Genomic DNA, 18,241 nt, shown 5'->3' with positions numbered 1-18,241 from the left:
CAATTAATTTTATTCTCAAATAAATTACTAATAGTATCATCTAATAATCGCTATTTATAGACAAAATGTTGTCACGCAGAGCTCTAGATATATAATGACCTTTATTCGCTCATATTTGCAAAATTAGATTTAACTACCATAATTAATATCTTATTTATTTGCAAAATAATTTTATCCAGTTCCATGAAGATGAAGATAAAATTTGGTGACCTTATGGGGTAAAGGTTTTTTATTTAAATTATCTTTTTTTTTAATTGGATGATTTTTAAATTATATGGAGTATTTTTATTTAAATTATGCAATTTTCTTTTTAAGTAATAAAATTTCGTACATTCGTAAATTAAATTAATTCAGTTTATGACTAAAAATAATGAAATTAAAGATGATATTTTGTGAATAATAAATGCTCAAATCCAAAAAGGAAGGACGACCAAAAAGTTCATAGGATCCCTTAATTTATCAGGAAATGAGTGTTGTTGAAGATTCTAATATATTGGAATATGAATTCAGATAATATAATTCTTGATAAATTAATTATCTTGTGTTTAGAAATATCAAGAAAAACTATTGAGATTTTGAAAATATAATAAAATTCATTATTATTATGATTCATGATTTTATATAATTCAACTATAAAATTGAAAATGCAGCTGGCATCTTCCCCCTTAATTCCCTTGCGCTTGGCCGCCTAAAAAAGGAAATTTTAATGTCAGGAGTTGTAAATTTTTATTTTTTAGTAGTTGAAAATATTAATTTTTTAGAATTTGTAAAATTTGTGTTTTGTTAAAAAAATTTAATTATTTATGTATTTCTATTTTACAACTATTTAAATTGAAAATAATGAATAATGTAAATTAGTTGAGATGGATAGCCAAAGGAATGATACATTATAATATACTCCCTCCGTCCCACAAAAGATGTCACACTTGTGGGACGGTACGAGATTTTAGGAGGTTTTGTTTTGTGTGTTAAATGAAGAGAGAAAATATAATTTTTATATTTATGTGAGAGAGAATTTTTTCTAAAAAGAAAAATGTGATATTTTTTATGGGACAAACTAAAAAGGAAAGTGTGACATCTTTTATGGGACAGGGAGAGTACCTAAAAAGAGAGAAATAATGATATGGCAAGGGGTGAGCGATGGATAGAGGATTGGGTTGATGCTGACATAGTTGTAATTCCTAATTAATCAGAAATAATTTGAGAAGAGGAATGGTTTGTGGATGCTGACATAGTAAGAATCCTTAATTAATCTAAAATAATTTCTAATTAAATTTTATGAACGACGTTGGTATGTATCCACCAGAAACATATAGGAAAGTACTTGGACTCCCTCGTCGGCTTTCAGCCCATAAAGATAGGGCCTCCTTATGGGCCAATATAAGTATTTTTATTTTATTTTACTTATTTTTAACTATTTTATTTATGTAGACAAATATTAGAGCATCCACGGTGGCAATAGGCCAGCCATAGGTCAGCCACGTCAGCAGCACTAAAAATCCACCTGCCACATCAGATTTAGGTCAGCCATAGGCCAGCCGCAATAAAAATAATTCAAAAAATACTATATTTACGGAATTAAAATTATGATTAAATTATGGAATTAAATTTACGAGACATATACGGGAAAATTCATTAATTGCATTGAAAAAAGGTACATAGATAAAAAAAAATTACATAATAAAGAAAAAAAAACTATCGTCGTGCAGTCCTCCGTGCCCACAACTCTTCAATTATATCCTTTTGGAGTTGAATATGAGCATCCACTTGGCGCATGTCGGCATATTCCTTGAGGCGGCCGACTTCATCAAGAGGTACCCCCACGTCGTACGCTAGGGGTGGCCGTTCCGTGGCTTGGACCGGCTTCATCGTCATTGGCCCAACTAGTCGGGTTGTACGCCTTCGTCTTCGACGATCATGTTGTGCATGATAATGCGGGCGTACATTATTTGGGAAACGCATTGGACATCCCACAAACGCGTTGGACCCTTAATTGCCGCCCATCGAGACTGGAGCACACCAAATGCGCGCTCCACGTCGTTGCGCGCCGACTCCTGTCGTTCCGCAAAGTAGGCCTTCTTGTTATCCGCCGCGTGCCTGATCGTCTTCACAAAGACGGGCCACCTAGGGTATATCCCATCCGCCAAGTAGTAGCCCATATCATGCCGGTTGCCATTGGCCACAAATGAGACGGCTGGACCGATGCCCTGACACTTCTCGTTGAAGATGGGCGACGAGTTCAGACGTTGAGGTCGTTGTTCGACCCGGCTACCCCAAAATACGCATGCCGATCCACAGCCGGTAATCGGCTACGGCCTCGAGGATCATCGTGGGATTCTTTCCCTTGTAGTCGGTCGTGTAGGCCCCCTTCCAAGCGGTCGGACAGTTCTTCCACTCGCATACAATCTATCTTTTCCTGAACAATGTCCAGAACCCGTCTTTGCCCCGTGCATACGCATCAAATTCGACAATCTTGGGGAGTAGGGCTTCGAGTGCTGGCTCCCTTCACACGAAAATGTTTATCACGCCACGACGGAAAAACTTCAGACATTGTGAAAGGGGGTCGTCTCACCGATGTGGGAGGTACTCATCCACATGTCCGCGCACCTCTCAGTAGGCAACAGTCTCGATTGCCGCCGTGCCCTTTTGGATAAGGGTGTCGGGTCTGCCCGCCCCAGCATCGTGCACAAGCGGAAATAAAGATATCGACGCTCCAAAGCGTCAATGATACGCATAAATAAGTCCCTGTGCATTCCTAAAACGCCGCCGAACATGTTTGCGGGAAACCGCGGGTTCTCACGAAAAGTAGTCGTCATATAGCCGGCTGATGTGCAGCTACGTGATCCCGATCAATCATTGCTCGGCGGTGGACAACCCGGTGGAGGGTGAGGTATCGCCTGCTGTTCCACCCTTCGCATGTACCGCTCCATCTCGCGGTTCATGTAGGCCTCCATAGCCTCGTTCATCTGCCGTTCGTACTCCTCAAGCATCCCCACCACTACCACCACTGCTACCACCCGCGTTACTTATCGCTCAATGATGCTCTTGTACAGAAATTTAGAGAGAAAGAAAACCCGTTAAAACAAGTGGTGCAAATGAAAATGAAATTAAAATCGCGTTTATATAGGTTTTCAAAAAAAAAAAAAAAAAAAAAAGGAAAAAGGAAAAAGGAAAAAGGGCTTTGGCCGATCAGCACGCCACAATGGCGGCTTGAGCGCCAGCCAATCGGCTAGCCCACGCCGATTTAGGACTGGCCGCTTGCAATTTTTCGACTAGCCGACCGGCTAGCGACGCGAATCGGCTAGCCGGCATTATGAATGCTCTTAAGTAGTACTGTAGTAGTACATTTTACTCCACCGGATCCTATTAATTGTCTAAGATTTTGCTAATTTTGGTCGGTCCCTATTAATTATCTCCTTGTACTTTTATTATTTTAATTAAATATATATCTTATTACGATCTACTAACTCATTATATATGTAATGATTACTCTTTTTGTCGTATAAAATTATATTTCATCTTTTTTTTCTCGTAAATATAGTCTATATTCATTTATAGAAAATTTTCATATAAATATACACTACTAATAATATGAGTGTTACTATCCACTAACAATATTATATTTTTTTCTCTTTTATTTTAATAATTCTATGATATATACTTATGGAATAATTAATGAGTATTTTTTCAATTTTAAGAAAATAATAATATTATTTTTATTTTTAAAAATTTAATTTATTTTTCAATTTAATCGAAAGTCAAAATAAATATGTAAATTTTAAAAATTTTAATAGCTCGACACGTTACTACCGAACGTGGCAGTCTACTCCGTATATACACGCAAGCTTTCTCTCTCAGTATAAACACGCAACAAAGAAGCAGCTTTCTCTCTCCTCAAATGGAAGAATCACCGCCACCGCCGCCGCCGCTGGAGCGGATGAAGAAAGGATTAGTGGGGTTTGGTGCGTCGTTGGGAGAAGGGTTCGGGTACGCGAAAGCCGCCGTGGTGGGCTTCACCAAGAAACTCACGGCCAAGACGGAGGAGGACGCCACCGCCGCCGACCTGCAGACGGCCAAGATGCAGGTCGCCGCCGCCGACCACGCTGAGGATATCAAGAGGAAGGCTTGACACCTTTAATCATGTATTGCTTCTTTTATTTTATTTGTATGATTGTATGATACTAGTAGTAATACTTTTTTTTTTAAAAAATAATAAAAACTCTTTCTTTCCTTTTTCTTGATTCGTTTCGTAAAATTAAAAAAAAAAAATCATTTTAAGAAATTGACCGCATTCCATTTTAGTTAGCTTGTTCATTAATTTAAAAATCCAAGGGAAAGCTTAACTAAATTTAATTTGTGTTGCTATTTTCATCAAGTTCTGGTTTGATTATGATCCTGTATAAAATAATTTTCATGAAAATCAAATATTACGAATAAATAAGAGTAGTAAAGCATAAGAGTGTAATTTCGAAGAATAAAAAACGTATCCATTTTGTCAACATTTTTAGTAAGAAGTTGTAAAGTTTTGACGCACTAACCCCGCAATTGTTAATGAGTAAAATTAAAACTTAATTAATTATTAATGAGCATCACTACAGAATTAGAATGTTAACTAATAGTACACGCTAACGATTTATTGCGATTTTACTCAATTCCAAAATTGCGATATACTTATTGAGTATTTAACACTACACTAAAAAAGGCGCATTGATATCTACATCAACAAGTAAGATTCTCGTTTTCATTCACTATTTATGATTTGGAATATACTTATTTTTTCGTCATCTGTTAATCAGCAGTTGTTTGGGCTGGATGAACCGAAAACAAATTTACGATTTCTTTTTATTATTTTTTTTAAATGTGAGATTTCGATTTGATTTTTTTATTTAGTTAGATTGTGGTGATTCGTGATTGAACTGTTTTGGACTTTGGTTTATTTCATGTGTGTGTTTGAGTGGAATTGAACAAATGTATACGCATATTTTCCCCAATTTCATTGGTTATGTATAGTAATCACTGAAAAATGCTGCAAAATTCATGAAGAATGGAGTTTTAGTCCATTTGCAGAATTTCATTGATATTTATAAACAGACAGGAGAAGGCGTTAAAACGTCTTACTCGTATCATCAATGACGAAAAAGAGAATCTTTAAACATAAGTATTTGTTGCTTATTTTGAGTATTTATGCTTCCTAATTAAATACAATCGGCAATTTTTCAAATAATGCTCTGTATTGTTTACATTTTTAAGTTTATTGTAACTAAATTAAAATTTTAGAATAAAATTATCATTCGTGATACTATCTATACATATCTTTTAATATTTATTTACTCCGATAATAAATTAATTTTTAGCATTAATTTATTTGATGGAATTTTAAGAATCATTTTCCAATAAATCTTTTTCTCAACCCTTTTACTCTCTCTTGGAAAAAAAAACAGACGCTAATTCCAATGGCGGAATCGATTCGGCATTTCGAGCTGAACAATGGCGCAAAAATCCCGTCAATTGGACTCGGCACATGGAAGGCTGATGATGGAGTCGTCGGCGACGCCATCACCACCGCAATTAAGGTTTCCGTAGTATACACTTTTTTCTTCCCATAGAATGTGCTCTAATTTGGTGTTCGTTTAGCATGAAAACCTTGCGCGATTTAGTTAGAAAAGTTGAAAAATAAATTGAACACTTTTGATCTCTCGGTTTAGAACCTTAGCAAGTAGCAGTATAACTCTATTAGGAGCAGTATTAGTTCAGATTCTAAAAATTGGAGTAATACATTGGCATTAAAACTAATAATTTGTTCAATTTTGTGTTATGAAGTAATGAAACTAATATTGAGGTATAATTCTGAAAATGCAGGCTGGGTATCGGCATATTGATTGCGCTCAAAGATATGGCAATGAGAAAGAGGTAAAACAATATTACTATTAGATATTTTGTTGTTGTAGAAGCAAATTGTGTAAATATATAACACAAATAGATTAAATTTCTTGTTGCAGATTGGTAAAACCCTTAAGAAGCTGTTTGAAGAAGGAGTAGTGAAGCGCGAAGATTTGTGGATTACTTCCAAGCTCTGGTTTGATATACCTGCAAATTGTTCCAATTAATTATACTCCACAAAAAATGTATTCGAATCACCCTTCTTAATCCCAAATCTGCAGGTGTTCTGATCATGCTCCCGAAGATGTACCTTTGGCCTTAAACAGGACCTTGAGTGATTTGCAGCTTGACTATGTTGATCTTTATCTGGTGAGCTTCGGTTAATGTTAATGCTATGTTATGTTATAAGCTTCCACTTTTAATACTGAATTGTGCTAATTTTTTGTGTGGTTGAATGCATATGAAGATGCACTGGCCTGTTAGCATGAAGAAAGGTTCAGTAACTTTTGATCCCGAGAATCTCACTAAAGTCGACATACCAAGCACGTGGGCAGCTATGGAGTCACTCTGCGATGCTGGCAAGGCCCGAGCTATTGGTGTGAGCAACTTCTCATCCAAGAAGCTCGGGGACTTGCTAGACATAGCTCGTATTCCTCCATCCGTCAACCAGGTGGAATGCCATCCGGGCTGGCAACAGCAGCAGCTGCATAGCTTCTGCCAATCCAAAGGAGTTCATCTATCGGTTAGTATAACTCATCACCTCTTGATGTACATCGTTTTTGAAACATTTGATTTATGTTTGTTGGTTTATTTAGGCATATTCACCTCTTGGTTCCCCTAGCAATCTTGGAAGTACTATGCTTAAAGATCAATTATTGACTCGGATTGGTGAGAAATTGGGGAAGACTCCGGCACAAGTTACTCTCCGCTGGGGTTTGCAGATGGGCCATAGTGTGCTCCCAAAGAGCACTAATGAGAAGAGGATTAAAGAGAACTTTGATGTGTTTGATTGGTGCATTCCTCAAGATTTGTGTGACAAGTTCTCCAAAATTGAGCAGGTAAAGTCACCATAACATACATCTGCAATTCATTCTCTATTGCAAAATTAGAGAATGAGATAGGGTTCTATTGCAAAATTCATTCTCTACATGTTCTTGACTACCGAGAGGTTCTGTAGCTAGAAACGAGACCTGCGTTTAAACGAAATTTCGAACTAGTGATGACTTCAAGTAATTTCTTGCAGGTGAAATTGATCTCTGGGAATACTTTTGTGCATGAAACTTTGGGTTACTACAAGAACATACAAGAGCTCTGGGATGGTGAAATCTGAGAGGGAAGTACTTTATAATTTCACTAATGTATCATTTTTTGGAGAAAACTGAAAGTGCTATATCAAAATGGCTACTCTCTTATTGCAAAGAAAAAATGGTGAACTTTTTGAATAAAGTATTGCTTTGCTCTTAATTTGTTAAATTTGTAGCTGATGGTTTGGTATGATGAAATCTTAATTAGATGTTTTATTTGAGTAAACACGTAGGGGATGACACACTGGCTTAGTGATTGTAGTAACACTTTTTGTGTGATGCTTTTTAGTCGTCTTTAGATTTAGTTGTCCATTTTTATGTTCACTCCATGTGCCTTTTTAATTTTTTCATAAATATATTTTTTAAAATTTCAGTTGTGCATGCATTATTTGAATTTTGTGTTTATCATAAAAAGTTTTCCGTACCTAATTAGAATATATAATCATTTTTTCAAATGTCACTTTTATTTTTGCAAAAAAAAACATTAACTATAAATTTTATATTATAATAAAATTTATTTTACTACTAATATTATATTATTGATATAGTTAAGTTAATGGTCGAATTTCGTAAATGGGATATATACATATTATTAGTACTCCGTATATATCCCATTTAACTTCACGGGGATTTTAAGATGGGCAGGTTTTAAAAATTGTGAGAAAAGTAGAGTGTTATGTGAATTTAAATTTTACGGAGTACTAATTTTACAATGAAATAAGAGCTGAATATGATTTTAATTTAAAAATATTTTGAAATAGCAAAATGATTCACTCCATTAATATATTTATTTTGTGAATTGTTAAGAATATTTATTTCTTAATAGTAGTTATCATTTTAAACAAACTTCTAACCACATTCGTCTTAATATACTCCCTACGTCAATAAAAAATAATTTTATTTTATTATTTTGAAAATATTATATGAAAAAAACACAACAGGTGAAATAAAGATGTCATTTATTTATAAAGAAATATTTGTTTAGTTCTGCTCAAATCTATACCAGCATTTGGCAGCTTGGCTTCTCATAAAGTTGATAGATAATCTTGTTTCCACCTCTGCCAAAGCCTCTACCGCCTCTACCTCCCCTTTGATTTCTAGATCCACCTCTCCCTCCATCTAAATCAAACTTGCTGTTGTAAGGCTGCTACTCTTTCATTTGCCCAAACTGTTGTTGCACCAAGTGGAGTGAAGGTTGAGATCCTTTGCTAGAGGAATTAGCTCTTGTAGTCTCCATTCTAGACTATGGTTCTGATCTTGAGGTAACTGCACAAATTGCAGGATCATAGTCCTAACTCAAACCTCCAAGGATGTGCAGAATCTGCTCTCCATCAGATACCCTACAACCAACTGAGCTAAGAAGATCAAAGTAATTTCTCGTTTTACCCAAGTATTCACTCATGGAGAGTGCTTTTCTGAGGCTTTGCATCTGCTGCTTGTATTGCATTACTTTGGCAGTTGAGCGACTAGCAAAGTTAGTCTCAAGCACTTCCCATATGTCCTTCGCAGACTTTAGACCAACCACGAGAGAAAGAGCTCCCTCAGACAATGAAGAGAGCAGCCATCCTGCAAGCCTCCTATCCTGCCTCTGCCAAGCTATGAAGGCTGGATTCATCACGAAAGATCCTGCAACTGGATCTGCAATCATTTGTGGAGGTGGGCTGGCTTCTCCGATGAGAAATGACTCAAGCCCATATCCATACACTGCAACATCCACTTGTTGTTGTTAAATCAAGAAATTTTCATCAGTTAGTTTCACTGAGATAGGAGGTAGTTGAGAGAAGTGAGGCAAAGCTGCCAAAGGAATGGTTGTGGCATTTGAATCGTTTGATTCTACCATTTTGCGAAAGCTACAGTTAGAACCAAGAGGGTAGAAGAGACAGAATCACTAAGATCCTGCTCTGATACCATGAAAACAAATGAGGAAAGACATGAAGAAGAAAGTTCAACTGGAATATTTGATAAACTTGACAAAATGATTGATTCACTATTTCATTGATTTCATTGTGCCACATACATTCCAAACTTATAGCTAGACTAGGAAGGATCTAGAATACATCCTTAATCCTTGTACAATATGATTACAGAGTATAATTGAAAGCTCTTTTCTTCGAAGTGTGATTGTTGTTTTTCTTCAAGTATTTTTCTGAGTTCTCCTGTCATTGTAGATTGATTAAGTGCGCAAACAGAGGAACTCGGGGCTTTCAAAACCTTAACCCACAATATTAAGAACTAGTAAAGGGAAGAAAGGGTTGAATCCCACAAAGACGATGTGTTCTACATTTGTTGAGGACAAGTTGGGAATGATTGTTGCCACGCTTCACAGGGTGGGTTAAGTTAAACTACTTGAATAAACGAGCCAAGAGACTAAGCTAACTAAACTGATCCACTTGCGAAAACGTAACTAAACTCAAATTGATCAACTCATAATGTAATTTCCGGAAATGGACAAACAAGTAAAAGTAAACGAGCGTCAGTCTCCAGCAGAACGTATGAAAAAAGTAAATTTTTTCCAACAACTTCATCTTCCTCACATAATCAACATAAAACAGAATATAATTAGATCTCGGACATTTCCTTACTAACGAACAACTTGCTACCAAACAAACTTAATGTAATTAACTTGCAATTTTAAACTACGCTATGAGATTGACGGAATTTACGTAAATAAACTAACTAAGCCATAATCATGCAGAAGTAGCGAGAACGATTATCTACAGCTAGAAAACTTAGTCATACATAAACACACTATCATTCATCGTAAACATGTTCAGAAAATTGTAACAGCAACTCGGATTCAACAAATAGCACCACAGCTAAACTACTTAACTCGAAATATACTCAGAAATCAGAAACACAAATAAACCAGCAAGATTAACCACGGAGAAACAAAACATGTCAAGGAAAACTGACTTTATAATTTCAAATTTTTTTGGGGGGGCTTTTGCTAAACTTCCGATGGGTGCTTTGGCTCCATTTGATTGATTTTATCCGTTGCAAATTTTTTAGCTCCATTCTTCTTGATCCATGCAGATCTTGATTATGGCGGACTTTACAAACATCTGGCTTATAATTGTTTGTTAGTTTATTGATTCAAATGCTTAAATCGAATTATCAAATATATTTTATTATGACGATGTGTATCATCCGAAAATTTTTGTTTATATATAGTGACTTATTCCAACATCTACATTTTAGATCTTTGATGTACTATCGCTAGCCTTTATATTGTGCACACCTTTTCACTTATAAACTCATTGGCTCAAAGAAATTCAAAGTAAACAAGTAGGAGATGACATACTATATTGGAAGAATGAAAATCAATCAAAAGTAAAACACGCCAAAATATTAGCAGTTGATTCCCTATACCAATAAGGAAAAATGAAAATCAATCAAAAGTAGTAATTCCTTTGGGTTTCGCGGGGATAACCAACCGATCCACTCAAGGTGGATCCACCAGTGAGCTCATGAGTGTTAACATACACCCAAGGGGTTGTTGATGAAGATGGATAGAGCCCAGGAGTTGGCATCATCGATGGAATCGGCGACGTGTTAACCGGTCCAGTAGTCGCCATGGTGGAGGAGATGGCGCCGGTGGTGGCAGCAGCAGTGTTGGATTCGGTTGACATATCCAGCAAAGGTGTTAAGGTTTCGAAAGTTTTAGTTTCAGTTTCTAGGTCCAAATTCCTTCAAAAGCAAGTTATATCTCGTCTTGCGATTGTTGGGTGGTTTCTGGAATTACAAGATATAAATCCTCGTCGGGCGTAATACAACCCAAAGAAGAAATACAAAGGAAACTAAACTGAAACAGAAACTAAAACATAGAGATTCAAAAAAAATAAACCGTAGGAAAGATGTTTAGCTGAGTCGAGGAGACCTCTTTCCGCAAGACGAGATACGCCCCGGTAGTGCTCTTCGGATTGGTGTTTCATCCCCAAAGATAAAACGGCTACCTCTCGTTTGATATAGCATCGCAATCGAAACGAGCTCCAGCGAACTGGAATAAGGCGATGGCAGAGCTTCGACATAAGACAATGCAGAGAGAGCAGAGAGCTTATGATGCGTGAATTCTAGTTTCTGATGTAGAATCGTATTCGATGCTAGAATGCACAAATGACTAGCCTATTTATAGGCTCTATCCACCTGCAGGGGTCAACAATCTTGATGGCTGTCATCATCACTGGCGGAGCCAGTATAGAATAAGGGGGTACTACTGTACCCCCAAATTATTGTCTATGTAATATAGTATTGACATCAACAGTTCAAAAGCTATCTGTGGTGTAGTGGTGGGCGAGTTGTTTTCTATCATTGGAGGCCCGAGTTCGATTCTTCATTAGCCCCATTTTATACTTATTCTGTTTCTATTTTTTATGTTCCCTATTTTTGCATACTTATTTACTTAGATTTTATATTTGTAAATTATTATTCTGTTCTATTTGTTATACTAATTTCATTGATGAACCTAAACTCTTATTTGTGAATGGAATAAAATAGCAAAGCATGACTCCTATTCGCAAACGTATGGAGTATATTAGTACATAATAAGGTTTTTCTATATTCTTTCTTTTTTACTATTTTGTGGTAGTTTATATATATAAGTATCATTTATTTTATCTTGTTTATATTTTAATGAATTATTTTTTGATATATTAATGTTTCATACAATCTGTACCCCCAATTTAAAATGTCTAGATCCGCCACTGGTCATCACGGAGAGTCTTTGTAACCGTTGGGGGTTACAAAACGTTACGCATTTTAAATCCCGGATGTATCTAGACATGTGTTAGGTTTGGTATACTGAAAGCATGTTTCGAGCAAGTTTCGCGCGAATAGAATCTTGCTTGTATACATAAAACTCTACAATCCACTTTTAACCCGATTCAGTATTATTCGAGCAGTCTCGCACGAATAGAATCACTATTATTATTACATTGTGTTTGCTTGTGCATTTATAAGATGTTTTACAAACATTTAAATGCATAAGAAGTAAACAAAGTCTAAGTCTTTTGCTTAGTAGACCGGTTGTTGGCGTCGTCCACTTTAAGGTAACACGGTCAGGTCAGATCTATGCAATGCTTTGCTAAAGAAAAAGAAGAATTTCACAACCTAGATAGGCTATGGCTACCTATTGTGAAAGGTTGTAATGTCAGTCCGCATATTTCTAAGCCTTACTGAAATAAGATGATATTGGTGTGGTATAGCACTGAACGGATCTAACAGCAAGACGTGTCTTTATACTATCTACTAAAAGACTAGGTCTTGATAAAATACTATTTCTTAATCTACATGTGTTAGCAATGAGCATACGGTATTGATTATGCACTACTTTGACTTATCAAATGGTGCGGATTTTTCGCAACCCAATAATCCTGATATATTGGGTAGTGGTGATTAATATCTAGCGGTGCTAGGATTGCTATTATGTTGAATCGTGCGCGAGGTGAGTCACGTTTGATAATGTCCTCAAGAGAAGCTCGAACAAGGTTTTATTATTCGGAAAACTGGCCAGTTGGAGTTTTATTACTCTATGAATAATAAATAAATGTTTCTTGCTAAGTCCACTCTTGGAATGAATAAGATATTAATTAATTAAGTCCATAGCTGACATTAATTAATTAATGGAGATTTATATTTTAAGCGCGGGAAATAAATAATAAACAAAGTGGAAACCCGGATTACTTGTAATTTCGGATATGGATGGGGAGAGTTCAATATTACTTCTGTAGTGGTTGCTCGTAATATTTCAATATAAGCTTGTATTAAATTGTGGGTTCAATTTAATTAGTAAAAAGCTAATTGGGGGAGCCCATATCCAAAACCTTCCATAGATCAATGTCTGAACCCAAAAAGGAACTTAATATAAATAGGAGAATAAAGGAGACAGAAATCATTCATTATTATTACTCATATTTTTCGTCTCCCTCTACCTAGAGGAGTTCGAATTTCTCTCCTAATTGGAGAAGGATTTCTTCTGTCTTCTTTATTCGAGTCCTAGTATTTTGATAAGATCAGCCCACCCTGATATCGAGATACAGTTCGGGAACCAGAGAAAAGATCCGTGGTCTAGTATTGAAGATCATCGTGGAGAAGGCGCGAGCAATCGACGATTCTTTAGAGAATCAAATCGGTAACTCTAAACCGTAGAATTCATGTTTTAGGATTTACTCTCTTTGAGCATGATTTATTTGTGTTCTAGCATGCAATTATCTATTTAACATGTGAATTGATCAATCGCATAATCAGTCAAATAGATCCTACGTCTGATTTATTTGTTTTGTACAAGTCTTCCGCTGTGCAAGGGGCACCAAACCCCAACAACATGTACATCCTGAAGTGAGTTTGACTTGATCAGGTCAGCAATCAACTTGATCAGTCCACTGGTCTAGGCCAGCTCCAGCCTGATCCTATCGCTAGACTTTGCTAACTTGAACAGGTCACCTGGACTTTCGCCAGCTTGATCAGGGCAGTTCTCCAACTTGATCAGGTCATTGGTCCAAATACCTAGGTGCCCAAGAGCCTCAAAGACCACCCAAAGACCAATTGACGAGCGCGGTGTGGCATAGCGGGCGGGCGGTGGCGCGCACGTGTGAGCTCTTCGACCCAACTTGATCCACTAGAATTTTTAAGTGTAGTAGAACACTTAATTTATACACCTCAAACAGAGGCTCTCACTTCCAATGTGGGACAACCAACACTAGTTGTTTGCTCCCTACATCCAAACTTAGATAAAGCTTAATTGTGCACAACTTTAATGCACTATTTCTCACTCACCGGGAATCGGATTTGAGAAAATGAATATACTACGATCATCTACGCGGAACATAGACCGATGCTGTAGCATTTAATTTCGAAGAAATAAATGTCTCATCACATTTATTATCCGGTCATAGTCCATTGACCGGACACATTTAATCCATGATTCCAACAGAATTAAAATGAACAACTCGGTAGTCATTATTACATTATTAAAATACCAAAACTATAGAGAGAAAATTTTATAGAGCAACTTGTGTGTCGATCAACTTGCAATCTAGCATTTCAATTTCAAATAGAAGATTCAATACGTACTGATTCTGGTTTATAAACATTCATATTTTTAATCTGACTAATTTAATCCTTCCAAGTTCTTCATCTCAACTCTTATGGTGATGTAATCATGTAAATACATCACCTCAATATCAATGATAAAAATAGCTCAATTTCTAAACTAGCATCAATCAATCAAATTCTAAAAATGCCCTAAATTTGATTTCACACAACTTTTTAAAACAATTTACTAAAAGCAGAGTATCTATATGGTGATATATAGACAAAATGATTAAGTTTTTAGTTCATTTTTCGAACCAGACATTGCCAAAATAGAGACAACAGCACCCATGAGGCCATGAATCAATACCATGATCATGGCTAATTAAAATAGATACAGAGACATTTTTATTCTTTACACTTCATTTTTCAACCAGACATAGCCAAAAATTGAATTTCCGAGCTAAAGTTAATACCTTCTTAATCCAAAGACTCACACGTTAACACACCAACCAACCAATTAAACACCATACTTTACACAAAAGTACAAAAAAAAAATAAATTAATATTTTCTAGAAAACCTACTTATTAAACACACTACTAATCTACTATTCCTCTTTACTCAACTCAACACTCAAACACACAACATTCCTCTCATAAAAAACAATGGTTATGCTTATAGGTTGTTTCCTCGTACTAATCTCGTTTTCCCATCTCCCAGCCGCGGCGGCCGCGGGTGGTGGCAAGTGGAGCCTCCTCCGCTCCAACATCGGCGTCTCAGCAATGCACATGCAGCTTCTCAACAACGACCGCGTTGTCATCTTCGATCTCACCGACTACGGCCCCTCAAACATCTCCCTCCCCAACAACCACCGCTGCCGCAAAGCCCAATCCACCAACTGCACAGTACTCGACTGCACGGCGCATTCTGTTGAATACGACGTCGCATCCAACTCATTCCGGCCCCTCTTTGTCTCTACCTACACCTGGTGCTCCTCTGGCGCCACCACGCCAAATGGATCTCTCACGCAGACCGGTGGCTACCGCGACGGTTACCGCACCACCGGAGTGTTCGAACCGTGCAAAGACGGCTCATGCGACTGGCATGAGTTTAGCAACGCCCTCGCTCAGAGAAGATGGTACGCCACCAATCACATCTTTCCAGATGGCAGACAGATCATTTTTGGCGGGCGCGACATCTTCTCGTACGAGTTTTACCCGAAAAGGTCACAATTTAAGCGATCAATCGATTTGCCTTTCTTAAAGGAGACTCGAGATCCTGACATAGAAAACAATCTCTACCCCTTTGTTTTCCTGAATGTGGATGGAAATGTATTTCTCTTCACCAACAATCGAGCTGTCTTGTTCGATTACTTAAAGGGTATAGTGGTGAGAAATTACCCAACCATCCGTGGTGGGGATCCCAGAAACTACCCAAGTTCAGGTTTTGCAGTTCAGCTTCCGTTGCGGATAGATGCTCCCGCCATCACACCCGAAGTTCTGGAGACCATGCCTTTTCTCATAGTCATGGGTGACATGGTGCTCCTTCCTAATGGGAATGTCTTGATTATTAACGGCACAGGCGCTGACACGGCCGGCTGGATTATGGGGCATGAACCTGTGGTCACACCCCTCATTAAGAGACCCAGTAATCAGCCTAGGTCGAGATTCGAGGCACAAAGCGCCAGTTCTGTGCCTAGAATGTACCAATCCACCGCGATACTGCTTCGCAATGGCAATGTTCTGGTTAGTGGGAGCAATCCTAACGCTTATTACGCGTTTACTGCGGTGCATTATCCCACGGATTTGTTGATGGAAAGTTACTTACCGGAATACTTAGATCCGCAATTTACACCTTTGCGTCCCAACATTGTGTCCCCGGCTTCACATTCTCGAGTTGGGTACGGGCAGCAACTAGCCGTTGATTTCACCGTTGAAGCCGCGATAAATACATATTTTATTAGTGTTACAATGGTCGCGCCTCCCTTCACTACACATTCATTTTCAATGAACCAAAGGTTGCTCGTTCTCACCGGGGGCGTTGGGCGCATCGTGTCGCTTGGAGGAACTAATTATCGAGTGAAGGTTTCGACGCCGGGTTCGAAAATCCTTGCTCTGCCTGGTTACTATATTCTGTTTGTGGTTTACCAAGAAGTTCCTAGTTTAGGCATTTGGGTGCAAATCAGATAGGGGAAGAATTCTTCTTTTGTTCTAGGATGCTAATTGCATTCCATTTTAATAAAGAACATTAGATTTATTCCTACTCAGGGAGTGACGCATCACCATTCTGCGTCTTTCTTAATGAAACGCATGAAGATTGTGAGTTTTTACTTAGTGACGCATAAGATTTATGCGTTTTAGAGTGACGCATTACAGTTGTGCGTCTTTGACTAATGACGCATAACACTTATGCGTCTTTCACTAATGATGCATAATCCTTATTAGGGCTGGCAAATCGTGCGGATTGGGTCGCTATCGGGTCAACCCAATATCGACCCAATCTTAACGGGTCCCAACCCAACCCAAATCATCGTGTTCTTATCGTGTTCAATCCAAACATATTCGTGTCGGATTCGTGCGGATTTCATGTCATCCAAAAAAATATCGGTCGTGTCGGATTCGTGCGGATTTCGTGTCATCCAAAAAAATATTGGTCATCTTTTAATGATAGTAAGCTACTACAGAATATAAACGTTATACGATAACGACCGATATATGATATTAAATAATTAAAATTTAAAATTACACGATAAAATAAGATATTACTCCATCCGTCCCGCTTAAGATGACACGTTTTTCTTTTTAGTTTGTCCCAACTAAGATGACATATATCCTTTTTTGGTAACTTTCTCTCTCCAATTAATACACTCAACCACTTTTTCTCACTCCTATTAAAATATTCATCTTTCTTTATCCCTCTACTTTATACTTACACCCACCTTCTCTCTCTCCAATTAAACACTTTAATCAATAACTCCTAAAACTCCGTGTCGGCTAAGCAATGTGTCATCTTAGCCGGGACGGAGGAAGTACAAAATTAAAATAATTAATTTAAATAATGTTTAAATCCAAATAATGAAATTAAAGTATATTAAAATTAAATCTAACAAATAAAGTTAAAATAATTACTTTTGAATAAAATTTAAGTATGCAGTAATATTTTTTTATCGTAAAAATAATAATATTAATCTGGATTTAGGGTTGATTTTTTTTTTTTTTTTTTTTTTTTTTTTTTTTTGCCTATTTGTGTGTTTCACATGTATATAATTCAACGGGTAGAAGTAAGTGATTCAATTTTTTGTAATTGCGCCCCTTTTTACAAAGCTAAAAATTGAATCTTGGTTATGTTTTCAAATTGGAATATAGTTTGCTATTTTTCAATTGAAGTTGCAATTTAAGTTGGATTGTTGAGTTTTTATGATAAAAATAGAATCTTGGTTGTGTTCTACAATATTTTTCAAATTTTTGTTATAGTTATTCATTGTTCTTCCTTACTAAAGATTGTAGTTTGTCGCATAAATTTTTTTTAATTACTTTTTGAGGTATTTGAGTGCTATGTAGATATTAAGTTGTTGATGAATATTTAGTTTTGTTAATGACATCTCTGATTCATATGTTGGAGGTTATTGGATATGTAGATTTTCAACTTATGCTATGTTGTATGATTGATGATTGTTGATGAATATGTTTGTTTTTCTGGGTGAATATTTTGAAGCAAATGGCATCTTCAAGTTCCGAAACACAGTTATGTTATGGATCTGAGGATCCATCACTACTCTTTCATCAAAACGAACACATTTCAGCCTCATTGTTGGCAAATGGCACATCAAATGTTTTTAGAGTTCGTCGAACGGAAAGTAAGGTTTGGGCAGTGCAAATACATGAAAATGTGAAGTATTGGCTGGATGTATGGGGTTTCAAAGGCGTGTTGGAATGTAATAGGCCGATGAGGATGGATAACAAGCTTATCACTTCCTTGATCGAGCGCTGCAGGCCTGAGACACACTCTCTCCACGTTTGCCACTTACCAC

General features: G+C 36.9%; 2 protein-coding genes and 1 long non-coding RNA gene across 3 annotated transcripts; all 3 read left to right on the top strand.

The window, feature by feature from the left end:
- The first annotated feature begins 5,415 nt into the window (after window positions 1–5,415).
- LOC125201378 (NADPH-dependent aldo-keto reductase, chloroplastic-like) lies at window positions 5,416–7,344 on the top strand. The gene is made up of 7 exons (XM_048099460.1): window positions 5,416–5,573; window positions 5,860–5,910; window positions 6,000–6,076; window positions 6,162–6,249; window positions 6,347–6,622; window positions 6,696–6,938; window positions 7,124–7,344. Exons 1-7 carry the CDS (start codon window positions 5,454–5,456, stop codon window positions 7,208–7,210), a joined length of 942 nt encoding a protein of 313 aa, XP_047955417.1. The 5' UTR covers window positions 5,416–5,453; the 3' UTR covers window positions 7,211–7,344.
- Window positions 7,345–7,894: 550 nt separating this feature from the next.
- Window positions 7,895–9,220, top strand: LOC125202286. The gene is made up of 3 exons (XR_007173124.1): window positions 7,895–8,378; window positions 8,466–8,553; window positions 8,643–9,220. It is a non-coding gene; the product is annotated as an uncharacterized LOC125202286 (long non-coding RNA).
- A 5,656-nt stretch (window positions 9,221–14,876) lies between these two features.
- Window positions 14,877–16,400, top strand: LOC125199301 (aldehyde oxidase GLOX1-like). The gene has a single exon (XM_048097363.1). It carries the CDS (start codon window positions 14,877–14,879, stop codon window positions 16,398–16,400), a length of 1,524 nt encoding a protein of 507 aa, XP_047953320.1.
- Window positions 16,401–18,241: the final 1,841 nt, after the last annotated feature.

This window comes from Salvia hispanica, chromosome 1 (assembly GCF_023119035.1).
Source record: "Salvia hispanica cultivar TCC Black 2014 chromosome 1, UniMelb_Shisp_WGS_1.0, whole genome shotgun sequence".
Lineage (NCBI taxonomy): Eukaryota > Viridiplantae > Streptophyta > Magnoliopsida > Lamiales > Lamiaceae > Salvia > Salvia hispanica.
Note: the sequence above shows the minus strand (reverse complement) of the source record. Positions and strands in the feature narration are given on the sequence as shown.

Bases quoted from the DNA above. Each gene is read 5' to 3' on its own strand.
- LOC125201378 (XM_048099460.1), top strand. From the start codon at position 5,454: ATGGCGGAATCGATTCGGCATTTCGAGCTGAACAATGGCGCAAAAATC. The intron at 6,250-6,346 runs GTGAGCTTCGGT...ATGCATATGAAG, and splicing joins ACTATGTTGATCTTTATCTG to ATGCACTGGCCTGTTAGCAT. The intron at 6,623-6,695 runs GTTAGTATAACT...TGGTTTATTTAG, and splicing joins CCAAAGGAGTTCATCTATCG to GCATATTCACCTCTTGGTTC.
- LOC125199301 (XM_048097363.1), top strand. From the start codon at position 14,877: ATGGTTATGCTTATAGGTTGTTTCCTCGTACTAATCTCGTTTTCCCAT.